Source organism: Hylobates moloch, unplaced genomic scaffold (genome assembly GCF_009828535.3).
Source record: "Hylobates moloch isolate HMO894 unplaced genomic scaffold, HMol_V3 SCAFFOLD_5, whole genome shotgun sequence".
Lineage (NCBI taxonomy): Eukaryota > Metazoa > Chordata > Mammalia > Primates > Hylobatidae > Hylobates > Hylobates moloch.
Genome location: NW_026652280.1, coordinates 112789257 through 112813386, shown reverse-complemented (window position 1 = coordinate 112813386; position 24130 = coordinate 112789257). Strand labels below are relative to the sequence as shown.

The window sequence follows — 24130 nt, the reverse complement described above, 5'->3', positions numbered from 1 at the left end:
TCATCTTTGTTAAAAAAACAAATCATGATAGGACTGAGTTGTTTGCAAAATAGACTTCAGTCTTATACTTGGCCTGATTTTTTGCATACAGTACAGCAAGAATAACTATTTCTACATAGGACTTCTAGATTGGCTTTGATGGTACTCTGTTCCACAAGGAATCTCAGATAACACCCTTTAAAGCTAAGCCCAGCCATGGGTTTGTATCCTCAAATGCCTCTGAGTTGGGTAATCCTCTCCTCCTAAGGTCTGAAGACATACTTGGAACTCCTGGCCTGTTAGAAAGTGACATTCTTTACTGACCACAGGTCAGGAACCCTGTATGGGGCTGTGCAGACAAGGGTGTGAGGCCAGTTTTTTCCCAAGGGGCTTTTATTGGCTCTGCAAGTCAAGTTTGACTCCTTAAAGGGAAGCATACCCTTCTAGTCAAAGCCTTGGTAAAACAACCAGTTTCTTTGATTGTGTCCTGTTGCAAAAGCAAATGGATTCTTATTGCACTGATGCAAACAACTATATTGCCGTAAGTTAAGAATACTCACAGATAGTTTCCAAATTCTAGAGGAACCAGGCCGAGAGAAACAAACATGCTCTAAATTTTGTTTGCAAGAGTATACCTTACTCAATTATTAAAGGCTGTAAATAGTCCAAAATGTTTCCTTTACTGTGAAAAACAAAACAAGGATTAGCAATATTCCAAGCAAAAGTCAAAAAGATTGCTCCAATTTTCTGAATTCATTCAGTTAGCTCTTCTTTTCCTTGATATTCATGAACATTTTAGCTCTTCATGAATTCTGTACATTTCCCTTTATTCCAGTGTCATAATCTTCAAAGTTATCAGACCTGTATTTGAGAGCACCTGTCAAAGTTCTATAGCTTATTATAAACCATCTTTTGAAAAGAATTAAAACAAGACAACAATTGTCTGTGAATAACAAAATGTCCAGGGTAGTTACAACTAGAAACACAATTGACAAAGAAGTTTGGTACCTCTGTGGTTTACAATAACTTAACCTTAATTGCGATTGATAGCATACTCAGACATTAGAATTTTAGAAATCCCATACAATTTGGGAACATATATTAGTATTATTCACCAAAATATAACTTAAAGAATATAGAACACCATTTTGGCAATCCTATGTAACTAAACATGTCACATAATCCTGTTTGCCTCTTTTCTGGATACTCCAGAGGCCTTTCTGAAGCATCGGAAAAGCCTGGCGTCAGGAAAGGCAATTTTGAAACTGAAGTTTGATTGTGGGAAGCCTGTTAAATATGTTAGAGGTTGAAAACACTTAATGTTATGAAATAGAATTCCAGATGACATAAATCATTTATTTTGCCAAAATCGTGATTCAGAAACTTTTATAACCTGCTACAAATTTTGCTTAAGAGCAGATTAGTGCCTTATGAATACCTTGTTGTGCTTTTATTTTAATGCTCAATTTACAGAAAAACCCTATAATGCCTTTTTGAATTTAGTCAATATATGCACACACAGAGTTTTTGCAAGATTAATTTTTACAATCCTTCCACCATGTGTTTGAACTTTTAACTTTATTTTATCTAATTTGAAACAATTCTTTAATCTTAGGCAAGAATTTACATTTTTAATGCCTTCTTATAACCTTTTTTTTTTGAGATGGAATTTCACTCTGTCACCCAGGCTGGAGTGCGGTGGCATGATCTCAGCTCACTGCAACCTCTGCCTCCCAGGTTCAAGTGATTTTTTTCCTGCCTGAGCCTCCCGAGTAGCTGGGATTATAGGCGCCCACCACCATGCCTGGCTAATTTTTGTATTTTTTGTAGAGATGGAGTTTTGCCATGTTGGCCAGGCTGGTCTCAAACTCCTGACCACAAATAATCCACCTCCCTCGGCCTCCCGAAGTGCTGGGATTACAGGCATGAGCCACTGCACCTAGCCTCTTATAACCTTTTATTAAAAATACATTTTACTGTTCTTACACACCTCACAAGTAAATCTATTTCCAGTGGTCTCAATTACATGTCATAATGGTAACTTTTAGCAATTTTTAACTTCAATGTAAAATCTGGTAAGTTGTTTTGAGTATGTGCTAGGAGCAGCTAAGGTTTGACTCCTTCCTGCATAATTAAGGGTGTGGTTAGTTCCATATGTCCCCATGCCTTACCAAGTTGAACAGTTCTCAAAAACCTAAAAGCAGTTTATAACCTTAAAACACTTAACAAACCTTGCATTTGACCTGCATAATTTAGTCTACCTATTTATATTTTGATAATATCTGCTTTTTACCAATAATCTTTAAGTCAGTCTTTATTTTACAAAGATTAAAGTTATATGAACTGAAAGGTACCACAGCTTTTATCTTCCCTTTAAAAAATATTTGATCCAAGCACTTATCTTCTTTTAAGCCAATTAATTAGAGCTCTTTTTAGAGACATCACACATATGTAACTACATAGACAGGCAGAAGAAACCCCAGTTGTCATAAGATCTTTTCAAATGGGGAGAGGGATCTATCTGCATTTAATTCCTGGGGTTCCATGAGGATAACAGAGGTCTCTCCCCACTCAGATGTGCATTAAAAGTGGCAAGGCAAAATCGAGAAAAATAATTCAGTCAACTGAAAAAAACCTTTTTCCAGAAAAACAAGGTCCAATAAAAGGAAAACATAAAGGCCTTATAAATAGAACTATAACTTGGATATCCACTTTAATTAAGCTGAGTGCTCCTTAAGAAAATCCTTTTACTCCATTATTAGCCAACTTTAGTTGGGCCAAGCTACCAATATTTCTGGCTTTCAAACTTTACTAAAGCCTCAGAGAAAGGAAAATCCAAGGCAGTGCGTGGAGGGGAAGAGAGTCAATAAGCAGCAAAAGTTTATGCAGATATGAAACCATAAAGGACTCATTCGCTAAGCTAGGATTGAACCCGGGGCCACCATTGTAAAATGGCAAAGGCTAGAATAAAACATTGCTACGTGGTTACAGGTCTTTCTCACAGGCCTGCAGCAAAGTTTGCTGAGGACTATACAGAACGTCATGCAAAGCACACTAGATTGGTTGCAGCTTAAGACGAACCTCACAAATCCTTTCTCACAACTAAAACTACGGAAAATATTAAGTAGTGATCCCCATCATTCCCAGCCTAGCAAGATGTCTTCCAAAAAGAAAAAACCTGGTTTAAAAGTTACCTGCTGACAAGGTAGAGAAAAGGATGAGACAGCTTAGATGCTAGGCTGTGTTAACTGCTGACAGGGTGAAGAGAAAAGGATGCCTGGGGGAAGAACTTATTCTTATGCAAGTTGTTCCTCCACTAGGGAGAGAAGCATAATTGCTGTGGGATGGAGCTGGACTCCCTGGCTAGGGGAGGGGGAGACTCCACGGGTGCTTGGCAGGGAATGCCAGCCAGCCTCCTGGGGCCTTTGGGTCATGCGTCCCAGCAGGGAGGGGAGGGCGGCGGGGAACTGCTGCTTGCCCATCTGTACCAAAAAAAGAAAGAAAAGGCCATGGAAAGGCTGGGTTGGACTGAGGCCGACATTCCAGATCTCCGGGAGCAATGGGAGTGGGGGCACAGTTTCCTCTATCCTCAGAAGAAATCCGAAGGAAAAAAGCCTTAGAAGCGAAAGAGAAAAAGATTTTTTTTTGGTTTGCATCTCACTCACCCTTTCTCAAGCCTTATGTTTTGCAAACAATATGTTGTAGGAAAAAACCGGGTTCTTGTCACAGGATCAGGAAAGATTAGGCTTGCAGACACTTTAAAGGGTGAGTATGGCAGGATTTATTGGGTGAAAAGGACAAAAAGGGCCACAGGGACTCTCAGCAAAGAGAGAGTCCTGCTAGCAGGCTTTCTGCATCACAGATTGAATCCCTGGTTACCACATAAGAGCAGAAGGGGTCAAGTTCATCCCCCCACCCCGCAAACGGCAGGAGCTTCCTGAGGCCCCGCCCTGTCCTCCCAGTGGACAGGCTTATCGGAGGTTCTCCAGGGTGCTCTTTTTACTTGGCCGTCTCATTATATATGAACAACAATCAATATCTGGATTCTCAGGATCCGTATGTCTTGATTGGTGTGCAGCTCTTTACTTGCTAGCTGTATGATCAAGAGCAGTTTACCTAAACTCTTGATGCCTCAGCTTTTCCATCTATGAAATGGAAAAAATAATTGTACATATTTCATAGGGTGATTGTGAGGAATAAATAAGATAATTCACTTACTCATTTAACAAACATTTGTTGAGTTTTTCAGCTGGGCATGTTCAGCTCACACCTGTAATCTCAGCACTTTGGGAGGCTGAGGTGAGCGGATCACTTGAGGCCAGGAGTTTGAGATGGGCCTAGACAGTATGGCAAAACCCTATCTCTACTAAAAATACAAAAATTAGCTGGGCGTGGTGGCAGTGTGTCTGTAATCCCAGCTACTCGGGAGGCTGAGACAGAGAATCGCTTGAGCCCTGGAGGCGGAGGTTGCAGTGAGCCGAGGTCGAGCCACTGCACTCCAGCCTGGGCAACAGAGTGGACCCTGTCTGAAAAACAAAAACAAACATTTGTTGAGTTTTAATTATGCTAAAACTCTGGGGATACAGTGGGGAGCAAATGGATGCATATACTGCCTTCATGGAACGACAGCCATCAAGTAGTCACACTTAAATTCAATCACTCATTGAAATGTAACATTACAATGGTGACAAGGGCATTAAAGGATTAGTTCATAGTATGATGAGGCCTATGATAAAAAGGATTTGAACTAGTTAGGTTAGGATAGGCTTTTTTGAAGAAGTAAGGATTGAACTGAAATCTGGAGAAAAAATACAGCATATCAGATGGAGGAAACATGCTAAGATTTTTTTCATGGGAGGGAGTATGGTGAGTACACGATGAAGTGAAAGATGCTGCTGGAGAGTTAGATAGGAGCCTTACAATTCATGACCTTGTAAATCATATCAAAGGAATTTTGTATTTATCCTAAGAGGAATGGGAGCCTTACAATTCATGGCCTTGTAAATCATATCAAAGGAATTTTGTATTTATCCTAAGAGGAATGGGACACTCCAGATAATTTTAGCAGGGAGTGACTTGATCAGATTTGCATTTCAAAAAGCACATTTGGCCTGCAGGAGAATAGTATATTAAGGTAGAACAGTTAAGAGTAGACAGACAATCACAGTAGCCAGAGGAGAGATGATGGTGGCTTAGTCTGGGAGGTCATAGTGGTAGTGAGAAAAAGTGATGTAGGATGACATTACTGTTTGTTAAAAATACTGTCTTTTCTCCATTGAATTGCTTTTGCACATTTATTAAAAAAATCAATTGGCCATGTTCGTATGGGTCTATTTCTGGACTGTTATGTTTTCTTGGTGTATTTGTCTATTCATTTGCCAATGTTGCAGTGTCTTGATTACTGTAGATTTAATACTAAGTCTTAGAATTGGGTAATATGATTCCTCCAACTTTATTATTCATTTTCAAAATTGTTGTAGCTATTCTAGTTCCTTTACATTTCCATATAAATTTTATAATTAGATTTTCTTTCTTTCTTTTTTTTTTTTTTTTTTTGAGATGGAGTCTCGCTCTGTTGTCCAGGCTGGAGTGCAGTGGTGTGATCTCGGCTCACTGCAAGCTCCGCCTCCCGGATTCATGCCATTCTCCTGCCTCAGCCTCCTGAGTAGCTGGGACTACAGGTGCCCACCACCACACCTGGCTAATTTTTTGTATTTTTAGTAGAGATGGGGTTTCACCGTGTTAGCCAGGATGGTCTCGATCTCCTGACCTCATGATCTGCCTGCCTCGGCCTCCCAAAGTGCTGGGATTACAGGCATGAGCCACCATGCCCGGCCTAGAATTAGCTTTTCTATACCTTGAAAAACCTTTGCTGAAATTGTTATTGGAATTGTGTGAAATATATAGATTAATTCGGGTTGAACTGACATCATTAGTATGTTGAATCTTCTAGTACATGAACATAGTATCTGTTTCTATTTTTATAGATCTTCTTTATAATTATTTATTTCATTGGCATTTTGCAGTATTCAGCATACAGTACTGTAAATGTTATATTAGGTTTATACCAGAGTATTTCTCTTTTTGCAGGTATTTTAAATAACTACCAAATAGGCATTTGGTTTCTTTTTCTTGCCTTATTGCATGGGCTCAGACTTCCAGTATGCTGAATAACAGTGATGAGCTTGTAAATCTTTGATATCCTGATTTTAAGAGAAAAACATTCAGTGTTTTACCATTAAGTTATGATGTTACTTGATGGTTTTTTGTAGAAAGTTCTCTTGTATTTCTAGTTCACTGAAAGTTTATATTATGAATTGATGTTGAATTGTGTCAAATGCTTTTTCTGTGTCAATTTATATGATCATGTGGTTTTTCTTCTTTAGACCATTAATGTGGTGTATTCATTGATTTACAAATATTGAATGAGCCTTGCATTTCCAGGATAAACCCCATTTGGTGTTGAGTATTGTACTTTTTTTTTTCTATATTACTGAATTTTATTTGTTAATATTTTGCTGAGGATTTTTATGTTTGAGTTCATAAGAGATACTGGTCTGTAGATTTCTTTTCTTTTGCTATCTGTGTCTGGTTTTGGAGACAAAGTAATGCTGGCTTTGTAAAATGAACTGAGAAGCTGTTTCACAGAGGCAGGTCTTTGCAAACCTATCCCAAAGTTCAAAGAAGCTTAGAGGCTGAAGAAAGAGGCTTACAAATCCAGTTTCTTGGAAACGTTTAATAGGGACTTACAAACAGAAGCCATGTGTGTCTCAAGTAGTGGTAAGACAAGATGATGAATCCCTGCATCATTAACCCCCAGATCCAAGGATTATATACCTTAGAGGAGGGGCACATGTGCTTCAGAGGCAATACTAGGAATATGTCCTAAGGGCAGGATTTATGGGAAGTACCTTCTTGTATACAAGGAACAGTAGATAAACTGGAAATCTTAGAGGCCTTCCTGGAACAGGGGTTAAGCAGAAGCCAACATGGTAGATTAGCTTCCAAGATAGAGTTGTTTTAGGCTCCATTGAAGCTTTTGTTTCTTTCCTGTTTTCTGGAAGAGATTGTATAGAATTGGTATAATTTCTTCTTTAAGTGTTTGGTAGAATTCTTTAGTGAAACCACTTGGGCCTAGAGATTTCTTTTCGGCAAGGTCTTCACTATGGATTTAATTTTTTTTATTGTTATAGAAATGTGCAGGTTACCTGTTTAATCTTGAATGATTTTGGTAGTTTTTGGTTTTAAAGAAATTAGTCCATTTCCCCCAAGTTGTCAAATTTCTGTGCATGGATTTTTTTGTAGCATTTCCTGTTATCCTTTTTAATATCTGTATGGTCTGTAAGATTACCTTCTTTTTGTTACTGATACTGGTTGTTGTGTCATTTCTCTTTTTTGTCTCTTTTTTTTTTTGAAGATGGAGTCTTGTTCTATCACCCAGGCTGGAGTGCAGTGGCATAATCCAGGTGCAACCTACACCTCCTGGGTTCAAGTGATTCTTCTGCTTCAGCCTCCTGAGTAGCTGGGATTACAGGCGTGCACTACCACACCCTACTAATTTTTTGTATTTTTAGTAGAGATGGGGTTTCACCGTATTGGCCAGGCTGGTCTCGAACTCCTGATCTCAAGTGATGCACCCACCTTGACCTCCCAAATTGCTGGGATTACAAGTGTAAGCCACCGTGCCCGGCCCCTTTTTTATTAGTCTTGGTAGAGGTTTCTTAATTTCATAGATCTTTTCAAATAATTAGTTTATATTTCTTTGATTCTTTCTATTGTTTTTCTGTTTTCAATCTCATTGTTTTCTGCTCATAGCTTTATTATTTCCTTACTTCTGCTACTTTGAGTTTATTTTGCTCTCTTTCTAGATTCCTAAGGTGGAAGCTTAGATTGTTTTGAGACCTTTCTTTTCCATAAGCATTTGCATGCTGTAAATTTCCTCTAGTCACCTTTTCAGCTGCATTTCACAAATTTTTATATGTTGTATTCTCATTTAGGTTAAAATAGTTTTAAATTTCTCTTGAGGATTTTCCTTTGATCCCAGTTAGAAGTCTGTTGTTTAATTTCCATGTATTTGGAGAATTTCCTGTTAATTTTTGTTATTCTTTCCTAGTTTAACTTTGTTATGGTCAGAGAATGTACTTTTTTTAAAATTTGTTAACGTTTGTTTTATATATCAGATATCTGATATATCTTAGTGAATGTTCCATGTGCACTGAAAATAATATGTATTCTGCTATTGTTAGGTAGAGTGTTCTATAATTGTCAGTTAGGCTCAGTTGGCTGATGGTGTTGTACAAATATATGTTTTTAATTGAATTCTTGGGTCTAATTCTATTATTTATTGAAAGAAGAGTGTTAAAACTGGTACGATTTTGGAATTGTTTATTTATCTCTTTAATTCTATCAGTGATTGCTTCATGTGTTTTGAACTTCTGCTATAAACTTCACATTTATATGTAACTACCATTTCTTCTTGATGAATTGACCCTTTGATTATAATTAAATGCCCTCAATTTCTGATAATACTTTTTTGTTTTAAAGTCTATTTAAACATACTATTATAGCCACTCCATGTTTCTTATGCTTGTTGTTTGCATAATATATCTTTCAACCTACATTTGACTTTATATTTGTACATATGTGCTTATATGTAGCCTGCATATAATTGGGTCTTCTTTCTTTATGCACTCCAACATTCACTGCTAATTGGAGAATTTAGACCATTGATATCTTTAAAAATTGTTGTTTAAGTGTTGATGTGGCTTAGATTAGATTCACCATTTAAAAGTTGTTTTCCGTTTGCTCCTTTTGTTTTGTTTCTGTTTTAAACTCTCTACCTTCTTTTGGGTTATTTGAATATTTTTTGGTATTCCATTTTAATGTATCTACTGGTATTTTATCTATACTTCTCTGCATTTATTTTTGTGGCTGTTCTAAGGATTACAACATGTATCCATTACCTTGTCTATATTCAGTTAATATTGTACCACTTCATGTTAAATGTTGAAACATTTTTTTTTTTTTTTAGATGGAGTCTTGCTCTGTTGCCTAGGCTGGAGTGCAGTGGCACGATCTCGGCTCACTGCAAGCTCCGCCTCCTGGGTTCACGCCATTCTCCTGCCTTAGCCTCCCGAGTAGCTGGGACTACAGGCGCCCACCACCACACCTGGCTAATTTTTTGTGTTTTTAGTAGAGATGGGGTTTCACCGTGTTAGCCAGGATGGTCTTGATTTGCTGACCTCGTGATCCACCCGCCTCGGCCTCCCTATTGATGTTCTTTTCCCACTTTGTCCTTTATGCTAGAGTTGTCATATATATTACACCTACATGCATTTACATCTTCCAAGACAGTGCTATAATTTTTGCCTTAGTAGTCATATGTTTTTTAAATAACTTGAGAAAAATGATCTTTTACATTTACTGCAATATTTACCAGTTGTGATATTCTTTATTTTTTCCTGAAGATCCACGTTTACCTCTAATATTGTTCTCCTTCAGCCTAAAGAACTTCCTTTAGTATTTCTTGTAGTGCAGTTTTGCTGCTGACAAATTTTCTCAGTTTTTCTTTTTGAATATATTATTTATTTACTCTTCATTCTGGAAGATTTTTTTTTTTTTGGTATAGGATTGTGGGTTGACAGTTTTGTTTCTTTCAGCACCTTAAAGATGATGTCTTATTGTCTTTGATCCTCCATGTTTTCTAATGAGAGACCCACATACTTTCAAGATTTTCTCCTTAACTTTGATTTTCAGCAGTATGTAAGTGAAGTTGAATTATTATATTTGAGATTCACTGCACTTCATAAATCTGTAAATTTTTAACTTTCTTCAAATATGGGAAGTTTTGGCCATTTAAATATTTTTCTGCCCTATTTTTGCTATCTTCTCCTTCTAAGATTACAATTGTACATTGATTTGATCTTTTTATATTGTTTCACGGGTTCCTGAGGTGCTATTCATTTTATTTCAATATTTTTTCTCTGTGTTCTTCAGACTATCGTTTCTGTTGTTCTGATAGTCAGATTCACTGTCTCTTTCCTTGTAATCTCCATTGTGCTCCTATGAGCATTCAATGAATTTTTTTTACCAGTTCTAAAATTTCCATTTGTTCTTATTTTCTATTTCTTTCCTTAGATTTTCTATCTTTTTATTCATTTTAAGAGTATTTACTATACCTGACTGAGCATAACTGAATTAGCTGCATTAAAGTTCTCATCTGATAAAGTTCTCACATCTTGGTTATACTGGGGTTAGCATATATTTATTGCCTTTTCCCTTGAGAATGTTGACATTTTACCAGTTCTTTGTATGTTGAATAATTTTGGATTATATTCAGGACATTGTGAAGGTTATATTATGTAGATTCTATTATATTCTTCTGAATAATGTATATGTTTTTATCTATCAATTAGCTTGCTAGATTCAAAAATAAACTTTATCTCACCTTCTATAAATGGTGCTTCAAATCTTAGTTTAATTCTCTGAGCCTTTGGTGTACTACTTTTGACTCTGTATATGAATGTATGCTTCATGGGTTGTTTTTAAATTTGTGTAGTATTCATACATAGAATCAGGAGATTACTTTCGGTGGTTCTTTGTTCTGTATGATTTCTCCTTTATATTGTGGCAGCTGGTTGTGGTTCCCAGGGATCCTTTTCCTGGTTCTACCAGGTTCCTCTAGCAAGAGAGATGGTGGGGTTTCTATTGTAGTTTTAGCTGCCTATACCACACTGCTTAGCAGTGACATTTCACCATTGGGACAAAGCTACCAAAAACTGACAAACTCACTCCTCTTCCAGCCACTTATGTTAATTTTTCTTTTTTTACTTGTTAAAATCCTTAGGTTATATATTGTCTCTCTCTCTCTCCCCCTCCCTCCCTCCCTCCTTCTTCCCTCTCTCTCACCCTTGCTGTACACACACACACACACACATATTCATATGTATTTATGCATTTTGTCCAGAGTTTATAGAAGTTTTCAGTGGGAGAGTTGGTCTCTGGGCATGAGATTATAGTGAAATACTAAAAGCTAAAAGACTGCTTCTATTTTTTGATCTGTCAAATGGAGACATAAAAATCTGACTTTCATAGAGTAGTGTAAAGAATGAAAATATATTTTAAGCATCTAGTGAGGGCTGGTCATACAGAAGTCATTCGAAAGCATGAAACCATGGTTATTATTATCAATCTGTCTCCACAGTCCTTGATATAATTTAAACACTTTTCGTCTTGCATTTGTTTGGCACAGTAGTCGCATTACTGGCTTTCTTGTTTTTAGGTTCACCCTACTGAAGCTTTCTTCTGCACTATTGCTAGTGTTATCTTTTAAAATCACAAATATGATGATATATTGTTACAGTAAAATTTATGATGATTCCACATTGTCTATAGATAAAATTCAAACTCCTTAACTACAATTAGTAGTTTTTATGGTTAATAATAGAGGACCTTTTATTATGAGGCCTTTTATAAAATTGTTGTGATGTCGTGCTTGGGAAGACAAAGTAAAAAGTGAGTTCATAAATATATGCTGTGTTGGATAGTAGAAGGAATGATGAGAAATTAATCATCTGTAACTAAATTAATTATTGTGTTCCAGGGCTGTGTCTACTGAATTGTCTGTCATCATGTTTAGTCTTTGAATTTACTTAATATTGACTAATTTTCTCTTTTTAAAGAATTTTAGCCAGGGGGAAGCTCACAGTTCTTTCCACAGCTCCATTTGGGCAGTTTGATTACTTTCAATAGGTGTATGGTTTGGCGTTCCTGATTTGTTAATGTTTAAAAATAGGGAGAAAAGGAAAAGCTTTTATATGAAAATAAACAATTTGAGAAGATTGTTGAAGAATTAAAAGGAACAGAACAAGAACTAATTGGTCTTCTCCAAGCCAGAGAGGTTTGTTTAAGGAAACATTTTTATTTTAAATATTTTGTTAATAGAATATAGATTTATGGATTATGGTATAAGTATTTGTTTTGTTAAAGATTTCTTCACAAAATTCCTTTCCAAGCATTTATTATTACATTAATATGTTTATGATTGATTTAAAACACATCTAGACAACCTCCATATTATAATGTGAGAAAGATCAGCATTTGAAAGATCAATATGATGCATTATGCTATGGTTTATAATAGTTATATTTCTTGATGTCTTGAGTATTTTTTCTTTTGAGACAGAGTCTCGCTATGTTGCCCAGGCTGGAGTGGAGTAGCTAATTCAAAGGCACAATCATTGCACACTGTAGCTTTGAACTCCTGTGCTTCCTGGCTCATCCCCTCAAGTAGCTAGGATTATAGGGGCACACCACCATGCCTAGCCAAGTATTTCTTAATTGGTACATTTGAAATTTAGCCTTCATTAAGTTAGGTTCTTAGTTTATAGTACTTTTTATAGTGCTCATGTTATAGTTTTAGAATTTGTATTTTAAAGTATGTTTCCAGTCCATGACAATATTACATCTTATCTTTTTATAATAATAAGAACATTTTAGTTTTTTAAGACACTATCTGATTTCATCAATTAATATATTTCTCCTTGATAATATAACATTTTAATAGAAATTAATTACTTGGCAGAGTGATAAGAATATTTTATAGCATATAAATGTTTTTCTGGTTCAATTTTACAATATCAAGATAGAATTTACTTATATTGAATATGTCATTGTTCATTGTTTTAAAATTATGGTGATTATTCACTTTAAATTTACTCATTTAAATATTTGACATAACCTGCCAAATTTTTGCCAAATATATGACTTAATTACACAGTGACTATACCTTATAAATGAGAAAATTTGAAAAACACTTGCCATAGTTATATATGTTTATTTTGCAGAAAGAAGTACATGATTTGGAAATACAGTTAACTGCCATTACCACAAGTGAACAGTATTATTCAAAAGAGGTTAAAGATCTGAAAACTGAGCTTGAAAATGAGAAGTATGTTTTCCATTTATCTAAAAATAGCTTATGTACTCAATTCCTAAGCTTTCTGGTAATAAACAATAATTTAGTAAATTATATTTAATATTTATTTGAATAGATTTGAAATTGTATTTTATTCTTAAGGATCTAAATAATGTGCTAATTTCATTGCTAAGGAAAGTACACATCACTGACATAAAAAGAGTACATCCCAAAGTTGAGAACCACTTTAGATCAATGTGTTACTTTTCTTAGTGGTATTTAGTTCCCCATAAAAATAATCATTTTCAGTTCTAACTAGTTGTTTTGCTAAATTATTTTATAGGTTTTTGCTGATAAAGTGTCAAAATAAAAATTTATTTCTTACATTATCCAAATAAAATATTGAATTAGATGATTTTTACCTACTCAGTAAGTTTAATTTGGAGAGAAAGCGGGGGAAATTATTATTGTATTATTGCTCAGAGAAAAGTAAATTCAAGTAGCTCGTATAGTGGTGGTGAGCATGATTTTTCCCTTTTGGTGGCTTCTCAGTGCTAGATTAAATATGAGAAGTAAACAGTTTATGCAGCATCCTCTCCCTTCCTTTTTATCTAATTCTCTATTTCTGGTACCTTTTCAATAGTACTTTTTTAAGGGCCCTAGGTTAAACTCATCTATTAACTAATGTCCCTGTTAATGAATGGACTGGTTAGTTATTTGTACTTTAATGTAAATTTGTTATCCTTAGTATATTTGCTTTTCAACTTTTAATGGCTTAGTGAAACACTTTATTTCCTCTTTGATGAATTTCCAGTATCATTAAGTAGAAATAGATAATAGATGCTCCTAAAATCACTCTGTAGAGCCACATACTCCTCTGCCTTCATTTAAAATTGACATTGGGGCCGGGCGCGGTGGCTCACGCTTGTAATCCCAGCACTTTGGGAGGCCGAGGCGGGCGGATCACGAGGTCAGGAGATCGAGACCAGGGTGAAACCCCGTCTCTACTAAAAATACAAAAAAAAAAAATTAGCCGGGCGTGGTGGCGGGCGCCTGTAGTCCCAGCTACGCGGAGAGGCTGAGGCAGGAGAATGGCGTGAACCCGGGAGGCGGAGCTTGCAGTGAGCCGAGATTGCGCCACTGCACTCCAGCCTGGGCGACCGAGCGAGACTCCGTCTCAAAAAAAAAAAAAATAAATAAAAAATAAAATAAAATTGACATTGGATGTAAGCAATACAGCAATAATCTCTCTTCCAATGTAGAGCATTTGAGATCTTTTAAGAGCAAGTTAGGTGTTGTGCACAAAAGTTAAACTTAGTTGTTTTTTTTAATACTTTAAGTTTTAGGGTACATGTGCACAACGTGCAGGTAAAAATATCTTAATTAAACGTAGCTCATGCCTCATGTACTACTTTAAGCAAGTTATAGGAAGTTTGAAATAACTTCTAAGAGACAGTCTAATGGAGAGGAAAAAATTATTGAAGAAAATAATGTACTCTTCAAAATTTGTGGAAAGTATGAAAGGATGAGCAAACAGGGAACATGCAAGGAAATATATTGTATGACATTTGAAAATTTAGTAAAAAAAAATTTCAAAAATATAAAAATTAGAAGGAATAATGTAATGATCAACCTATCACCCAGCTTCAGGAATTATAAATCAATAGTCAATTTTGTTTCATGTTTTTCCCCCGGCCCTTCATCCCTTTCCCCTATCATTATGTTGAATTAAATTCCATATTATGTCATTACATTTGTAAATATTTTGGTATGACTTTTTTTAAAAAACAGGCTTAAGAATACTGAATTAACTTCACACTGCAACAAGCTTTCACTAGAAAACAAAGAGCTCACACAGGAAACAAGTGATATGACCCTAGAACTCAAGAATCAGCAAGAAGATATTAATGTGAGTTGAAAAAGAAAGTGCTGGTGACTTAGTTTTCTTCCAATTAGTAGGTTAAAATAGATGACCTCTAAAGACCGTTTGACCTTTAAAGTCTGATTGCTTTAGAGCTAAAACTTTGTTTTAGAAGAAAAATATGCATATTGGTCTTATAGGGTGGTAATAGGCAACAGAGGCCTGATTAATATGGAGGCCACTCCTAGAAAAAGTTAATCTAATTTTAGGCATCAAGATTTTAAAAAAGTATTTAGTCAATAGGTATTTATTAAGTCATATAAGATTGTGGAGGATACAGTAGTGAATAAAATGTCACCCTTTTTCTTTAAAAACTTATGACTTAATAAAAAATAGTAATTTCTCACATAAGCAAAATAGTATGTCATATATGTTGTTAGTGGAACAAGGTGCTATCAGAGTTTGCAGGATCACTTCTGCTTTGGATAAAGAGAAGGCTTCTGAGAGAATATAGCATTGATTTTGGTCTTAAAAGATGAATTATGAGTTCAGTAGGTAACAATGAATGGAAAACATTACTTGAAGTGACAATATGAACAAAGGATACAGACTCAAAGTAGCACTGGAAAACCAAATGATACTTGTTTTGTTAACTGTTATATAGAGATTGTTGGGTGAATAATTATGGAACTATACAAGTTGAAAAGCCCATTTTTTTCTTTATATATAACTAAATAAATTTTATGCTGATAGATAAAGGTCTTAAATCGTAGTTTAAATTTTATTTTAGTTTAAACAAAATAATTGATATAAACAACTATTTCTTTAGAATAACAAAAAGCAAGAAGAAAGGATGTTGAAACAAATAGAAAATCTGGAAGAAACAGAAACCCAATTAAGGCAAGACTAACAAATTGGCCTTTTTTTGTCTGGCAAAAGATTTTGATATTTCTTTTCTATTAACTTGCTATCATTAATTTAAGTTGGACTGCTGTCGAATATTTTATAAAGTAAAAATTAGACATAAATCACTGTTATGGAATCCTGCTGAAAAATAAAATTATAATAATGCCTACTTTATACTTAATGTTAAAAGTTAGTGAGATTAGACAGAAATTTTAAAGCATCATAAACCTTCTAATTCTTTAATATTTAATTAAGAAAATATATTAATCATATTTCATAAAATATAGAAATCTTAAAAATTACTTCTAATCATATGAACTGTTATAATACTGGAGTATTTATACCCACTCTATATTTTAAAGAATGTATTTGGTCATTGCTTATAATCATACATATATAATTTTATATGTGGTTTTTCCATTTAATATTATTTTTAGCATTATTAATGTTTTCATGTGTTTTCACAGTCATCTATTTTAATGCCCATCTACCAGTCATTCAAGTGGATGTAATGACATTATTTTAGTCATTTTTACTTTTGGATATTTATGTTTTTTAGTTTTTCATTTTCATAAATAATACTAGTAAACATGTTGGCACATAAATACTTTTTCCTTATTTTGAATTAGATCATAGTAATAATGATTTCTATGGCGTGATGGTTAAATAGTTTCCAATAGGTTGTATCATTGTAAACAATGCAATGCAACAAATATTATATGAAAATGCTGGTCCTAAAATGTTTTAATTGATATTGGGTATTATTAATTTATTGATAATTTAAAAGATAAGGATAAGTCATTTTTGATATGATTTATGATTTTTATTTTTTGGATAAGCTTTGGAAGCTTTCAAGTTTGATTTTAGAATTTCTTCTTTTTAAAATGGTCTGCTTATACCTGTTGCCCTCTAATCTTTTGAGGTTTTTTTTTTTTATTGATTTGCTTGAGCTTCTAAAAATATATTAATCTTTTAACTGGTTAATTATAGCACATATTTTCCCTAACCTGTTGTTTTCCTTTAACTTCAGAGAACTTTTTATTATATGAAAGGTTTCAATTTTTTATTAGACTTGATTTTCTTTTGTGATTTTACCATTGCTTCTTTTAAGGTTTCTTTTTAATTTTCAATTTTTAATTTTTGTGGGTACATGGTAGGTATATATACGTATGGGGTATGTAAGACATTTCGATACAGGCATACAATGTATAATAATCATATCAGAGTAAATGGGGTATGCATCACTTTAAGCATTTATCCTTTGTGTTACAAATAACCCAATTATACTCTTTTACTTTTAAAAAAAAGTACATGTAAATTATTATTGATTATAATCACCTTGTTGTGCTATTAAATACTAGATGTGATTCACTTTCTATTTTTTGTACTCATTAACCATCTCCATTTCCCCCTATCACCACTACTCTTCCTAGCCCCTGGAAACCCTCTTTCTACTCTCTATCTTAATGAGTTCAATTGTTGTAATTTTAGCTCCTTCAAATAAGTGAACATGCAAAGTTTGTCTGTCTGTACCTGTCTTATTTCAGTTAACCTAATGACCTCCAGTTCCATCTATGCTGTTGCAAATGACAAGATCTCATTCTTTATTATGGCTGAATAGTACTCTGTGGTGTATATGCATCACATTTTTGTTATCCATTCACCTGTTGATGGACACTTATGTAGCTTCCAAATATTGGCCAGTGTGAACCGTGCTTCAATTAACAGAGTGCAAATGTCTCTTAGATATACTGATTTCCTTTCTTTTGGGTATATACAGAGGAGTGGGATTGCTGGGTGATACGGTAGCTCTATTTTTGAGGAAGCTCCAAGCCGTTCTCCATAGTGGTTGTACGAATTTACATTCCCACCAGCAGTGTATGAGTGTTTCCTTTTCTCCGCATCCTTGCCAGTATTTGTTATTGCCTGACTTTTGGATAAAAGCCATTTTAACTGGGGTAAGATGATATCTCATTGTAGTTTTGATTTGCATTTCTCTGATGATCAGTGATGTTGAGCACCTTTTCATATACCTGTTTGCCATTGGTATGTCTTCTTTTGAAAAATCCCTATTTAGATCTTTTGCCCATTTTTTCCCATAGGATTATTAGATTTATTCCCATAGAGTTTTTTGAGCGCCTTATATATTGTGTGCATTAGTCCTTTGTCAAATGGATAGTTTACAAATATTTTCTCCCATGCTGTGGGTTGTCTCCTCCCTTTGTTGATTTTTTTCTTTTTTCTTTTTTCTTTTTTTTTTGCTGTGCAGAAGCTTTTTAACTTGATGTGATCTGACTTATCTATTTTTGCTTTGGTTGTCTGTACTTGTGGGATATTACTCAAGAAATCTTTGCCCAGTCCAATGTCCTGGAGAGTCTCCTCGATGGTTTCTTTTAGTAATTTCATAGTTTGAGATCTTGGATTTAAGTCCTTGATCCATTTTGATTTGATTTTTATATATGGCAAGAGATAGGGGTCTAGTTTCATTCTTCTGCATATGGATATATGGATATCCAGTTTTCCCAGCACTGTGTATTGAGACTATCCTTTCCCTAATGTGTGATCTTGGCACCTTTGTCAAAAATGAGTTAACTGCAGATGTATGGATTTGTTTCTGAGTTCTCTGTTCTGTTTCATTGGTCTATATTTCTGTTTTTATGCTAGTGCCATGCTGTTTTGGTTACTATAGCTAGGTAGTAGATTTTGAAATCAGGTAATGTGATTCCTCTAGTTTTGTTCTTTTTGCCCAGAATATCTTGGGCTATTCTGGGGCTTTTGTGGTTCTATATAAATTTTAGGATTGTTTCTTTTATTTCCGTGAAGAATGTCATTGGTATTTTGATAGAGATTGCATCGAATCTGTAGATTGCTTTGGGTAGTACAGACATTTTAACAATATTGATTGCTCCAGTCCATGAACACGGAATGTCTTTCCTTTTTTTGTGTGTCCTCTTAAATTTCATTAATCAGTGTTTTATAGTTTGCATTGTAAAGATTTTTCACTTTTTTGCTTGGTTAATTTCTAGATGTTTAATTTTATTTATAGCTATTTTAAATGGGAGTACTTTCTTGATTTATTTTTCAGGTTGTTTGCTGTTGCCATATAGAAATGCTACTGATTCTTTTATCCTGAAACTTTCCTGAATTTGCTTATTAGTTCTAATAGTTTTTTGGTGGGATCGTTAGGCTTTTCCAAGTATAAGATTATACTTGGAAATATACGTATTTCCAAGAAATATACATCTGCAAGCAAGGATAATTTGACTTCTTTTCCAATTTGAATGCCCTTTATTTCTTCCTTTTGTCTAATTCCTGTAGCTAGGACCTCCAGTACTATGTTGAATAACAGTGGTGAAAGTGGGCATCCTTGTTGTGTTCCAGGTCTAAGAGGAAAGGCCTTCAGTGTTTCCCCATTCAGTGTGATACTAACTGTGGGTCAGTCATATATGCTTTTATTATGTTGAGCTATGTTCCTTCCGTACCCAGTTTTTTGAGGGTTTTTTATCATGAACAGATGTTGAATTTTATCAAATGCTTTTCAGCATCAATTGAAATGATCATATGGTTTTTGTCCTGTAGCATGTTGATATAATGTATCACGTTGATTTATTTGTATATGTTGAATTATCCTTACATTCGTGGGATAAATCTCACTTGATTATGATTAATGATCTTTTTAATGTATTGTTGAATTTGGTTTGCTAGTATGTTGTTGAAGATTTTTGCATCAATGTTCATCAGGGACATTGCCCTTTAGTTTCCTTTTTTTATGTGTCTTTATTTGGCTTTGGTATCAGGGTAATACTTGCCTCACAGAATGAGTTTAGCTGTATTCCCTCCTCCTTTATTTTTTGGAATAGTTTGTGTAGGATTGATATTAATTCTTCTTTAAATGTTTTGAAAATTTCAGCAGTGAAGCCATTAGGTCCTGGGTTTTTCTTTGCTGGAAGACTTTTTATTATAGCTTTGATCTCATTACTTGTTTTTGGTCTGTTCAGGTTTTAGATTTCTTCATGGTTCAATTTTGGTAGGTTGTATGTGTCTAGGTATTTATCCATTTCTTCTAGGTTTTCCAATTTATTGATGTGTAGTTGCCTAGAGTAGCCTCTAATGATCCTTTGAATTTCCGTGATACCGGTTATAATGTCTCCTTTTTCATCTCCTTTTTAAAATTTATTTTGGTCTTCTCTTTTTCTTAGTTCGTCTTCCTAAAGTTTTGTCAATTTTATCTTTTCGAAAAATCAACTTTTTGTTTTGTTGATGTTTTGTATTGTTTTAATTTCATTTATTTCTGCTCTGATCTTTATTATTTCTTCTCTTCTACTAATTTGGGTTTGGTTTGCTCTGCCTTTTCTAGTTTTTTAAGATGCATCATTAGGTTATTTGACTTTTTAAAACTTTTTTGATGTAGGCACTTATAAACACACCTCTTAATACTCCTTTTGCTGTATCCCATAGGTTTTGGTATGTTGTCTTTCTATTATCCTTTGTTTCAAGACATTTTTCAGTTTTCTTCTTAATCTCTTTCTTGAACCACTAACAATTCAGGAGCACATTTTAAAATTTTCATGTGTTTTTACAGTTTTCAAAATTCTTCTTGTTATTAACTTTCAGTTCAATTCATCGTAGTCAGAGTAAGTACTTGATATGATTTCAATTTTTTAAATGTTTTAAGACTTGTTTTGTGGCTTAACATATGGTCTGTCCTTGAGAATGTTCCATGTGCTTAGGAGAAGGATGTTTATTCTGCAATTGTCGGATGAAATGTTCTGTAAATATATATTAGGTTCATTTGGTCTAAAGTGCAGATTGCTTGATGTTTCTTTGGATGATCAAAGTCTGGATGATCTGTCCAATGCTGAAAGTGGGGTGTTTAAGTTACCAGCTATTATTTTACTGGAACCTATCTCTCTTTAGCTCTAATAATATTTGTTTTATATATCTGTGTGCTCCAGTGTTGGGTGCATATATCTTTATAATTGTTATATTCTCTAGCTGAATTCACCCTTTTTTCATTATATGATGACCTTCTTTGTCTCTTTTTATAGTTTTTGTATTGAAATCCATAATGTCTGGCATAAGTATAGCTATTTCTGCTCTTTTTTATTTTCCATTTGCATGGAGTTTCTTTTACCATTCCTATATTTTCAGTCTATGTGTATCTTTACAGGTGAAGAGATGTTTCTTGTTAGGCAACAGCCTGTTGGGTCTTGTTTTTCTATCCATTCAGTTGCTCTATGTCTTTTGATTGAAGAGTTTAGTCCATTTACATTCAATGTTATTATTGATAAGTAAGGACTTACGCTAGCCATTTCGTTATTTGTTTTCTGGTTGTTTCGTGTTCTCTTCTTTCTTCTTTCCTTCATGTTTTCCTTTTAGTGAAGGCAATTTTCTTTGGTGGTATATTTTAATTTCTTACTTTTTCATTTTTGTTTATTTGTTGTATATTTTTTTATTTGAAGTTACCGTTAGGCTTGCAAATAATATAACCCATTATTTTATTTTTTATTTTTATTTTATTCCATTTTGACAGTCTTATACATGGGTAGATGACTTTATTGAAGAATCAAATGATAGAAAGTGATTCATACTGAGACAACACACACACACACATACACACACAAAACGTAAAAACTCAGTTCTGTCTCTGAAAGTCCATTAATTGTTCCCACTTCTCAATGTTCATCCTTCTAGCACATTTCAGGTCTTCTTTTGTCCCGTTTGCTCTCTGTTCATCTCTGTTCTCTGTTTTCTATTTTTCTTTTCATCCTCAAATTTCTGCCTAGATGGGTTTAGCTGTTTCTTTGTTTCCTAGACCCATTTAATCCATATTTTCAGGATGGCATCAACCAGCCCAGGAAGGTTTTCAATGCATTTTCCTAGACAAAGATAGTTTCCTCTCTCCAAAGATTTTTGAAGCTACTTTTAAACAGATAGTTTCACCCCACTGATCATCTCCTTAAGACCCAGATTAAGTAGCATAGGATTCGACAGGTTGAGTCAGGCTGGAAAGAGGTACTCAGTTATATTAAGACATATTTTAAGGCTGAAATCCAGATAGTAGAGTGGCACATCCTGTGAGCTGTGTAATGATTTATCCTCAATATACTTTAATAGATTAAAACTCGCTGACTGATACTAGCTGGTAGTGATCTTCTTGGACAGGGGTGGGAGGGTGGGCAAAGTCTTTGCTTAATTAAGTCTATGTCTCTAGTGCATAAAATGGAACCTGGAACATTTTTTAGATTCTCAATAACTTTTTCTAGACCAAATTGAATCCAGCCAAGTAAGAAAAAACTATAAAATCAACTATTAATAGATGATTTATCTTGCCCCTCACATTTTTAGTCTATTTTCTTATGCTTTCCTTCCAAATTTACTAGACTTTTTTTAGTCTAGCTTATCTGTGTTATGTAAAAGCAACAAAAAGAAAAGGTTTATGCCATCCCAGGGAACATAATAATGGTGGTGGTAGTGTCAGAGTTAGAGAGAAAACTATCAGTTAAGCCACCCCTCTCTACCTATTGAGTCTTTTTAATGCCAAAATGACAGTATCCACGCATAGTTCTAAAATTGGAGATTTGTTCCATTACACATGTTTATGCATTAATAATAATAATACAATCAGATACCACTTTACATATTAGGATAGCTATTATGTAGAAAAAACCAGAAATGTTGAAGCATTGGCAAGGATGTGGATAAATTAAGTCCCTTGTGTATTTCTGGTGGGAATGTAAAATCATGTGCAATGCAGTATGGCAGCCAATCAAAGACTTAAACATAGCATTACCATATGATCCAGGAATTCCACTGTTAGTATGCCATAGACTGAATATTTATGTCCCCCCAAGTTTATATGTTGAAACCTAATCCAAATGTTAGGTATTTAGAAGTGAGGCATTTGGAGATAATTAGGTAATGAAGGCATAACCTCGTGAATGGGATTAGTGCCTTTGTAAAAGAGACCTCAGAAAGCTGCTTCCTTGTCCCTTCCAACACATAAGGACCTAGCAAGAAGATGGCTATGAACAAGGGAGCAGGCCCTCACCAGATACCGAATGTCTCAGTGCCTTTATCTTAGCCCCCAGAACTGTGAGACAAGTGTTTGTTGTTTAAGCCACCCTGTCTGTGGTATTTTTATTATAGCAGCCTAATGGTAAGACAAGGCATATGCCCAAAAGAATTGAAAGCAATGGCTTTAATAGATATTTGTACACTCATGTTCATAGCAGCATTATTTGTAATAACCAAAAGGTAGAAACAACTCAAGTGTCCATTGATGTATGAATAGATGAACAAAAAGTGATATATTCATACAATAGAACAGGGGTTCCCAACCCCCGACCATGGACAGATTCTGTTCTGTGGCCTGTTAGGAAACAGGCCTCACAGCAGGAGGTGAGCAGCGGGTGAGCAAGTGAAGCTTCATCTGTGTTTACAGCTGCTCCCCACCGCTCACATTACTGCCTGAGCTATGCCTCCTGTCAGAGCAGCAGCAGATAGAATCTAATCTATCCCTTAGATTCCCATAGGAGTGTGAACCCTCTTGCAATATAACCCATTATTTTAAACTGATGACAAGTTAACTGATTGCATAAGCAAATAAACAAAGAGAAAACTAATAAAAACTCTATAACTTTGTTTCCCTGGTTTTAAACTTTTTGTTGTTTTTATTTGTATTTTATTATTGTGTTTATTTCTGGAAAAATTGTTATTATTTTTCATCAGTTCATCTTTTTGTCTTCCTACTTAAGATACGAGGCCAGGTAAGGTGGCTCACTCCTGTAATCCCAGCACTTTGGGAGGCCGAGGCAGGCAGATCACCTGAGGTCAGGAGTTTGAGACCAGCCAGGCCAACATGGTGGAACCCTGTCTCTACTAAAAATACAAAAATTAGCCGGGCATGGTGGCGGGTACCTGTAATCCCAGCTACTGGGGAGGCTGAGGCAGGAGAATTGCTTGAATCCGGGAGGTGGAGGTTGCAGTGAATGACAAGAGTGAGACTCTGTCTCAAAAAAAAAAAAAAAAGATATGAATAGTTACATTCCACAATTACAGTGTTATAATGTTCTATGTATTTACTGTTACCAGTGAGTTGTGTATCTTCAGATGATTTCTTATTGCTCATTAACATTCTTTTCTTTCAGATGGAAGAACTCTCTTTACCATTTCTTGTAGGACAGGTCTGGTGTTAATGAAATTTCTTAGTTTATGTTTGTCTGAGAAAGTCTTTATTTCTCCTTCATGTTTGAAGGATATTTTCACTGGATATACTATTCTAGGGTAAAAGTTTTTTCCTTCAGCACTTTAAATATGTCATGACCTTCTCTGGGCCTGTAAGGTTTCCATTGAAAAGTCTGCTGCCAGACATACTATATGTTATTTATTTCTTTTCTCTTGCTGCTTTTAGGATTCTTTCTTTATCCTTGACCTTTGTGAGTTTGATTTTTAAGTGCCTTAAGGCAG

The 24130-nt window shown here is 34.7% G+C and overlaps 1 protein-coding gene across 6 annotated transcripts in view; it reads left to right on the top strand.

The window, feature by feature from the left end:
- SYCP1 (synaptonemal complex protein 1) overlaps positions 1-24130 on the top strand; it is a 138059-nt gene that overhangs the window by 45303 nt on the left and 68626 nt on the right. For all 6 annotated transcript variants that reach the window (XM_032154901.2, XM_058439429.1, XM_058439426.1 and 3 more), the window contains 4 exons: positions 11774-11878; positions 12824-12927; positions 14686-14803; positions 15585-15655. In XM_032154901.2, the coding sequence (XP_032010792.1) occupies positions 11774-11878; positions 12824-12927; positions 14686-14803; positions 15585-15655 (398 nt within the window). The remainder of the gene's footprint in view (positions 1-11773; positions 11879-12823; positions 12928-14685; positions 14804-15584; positions 15656-24130) is intronic.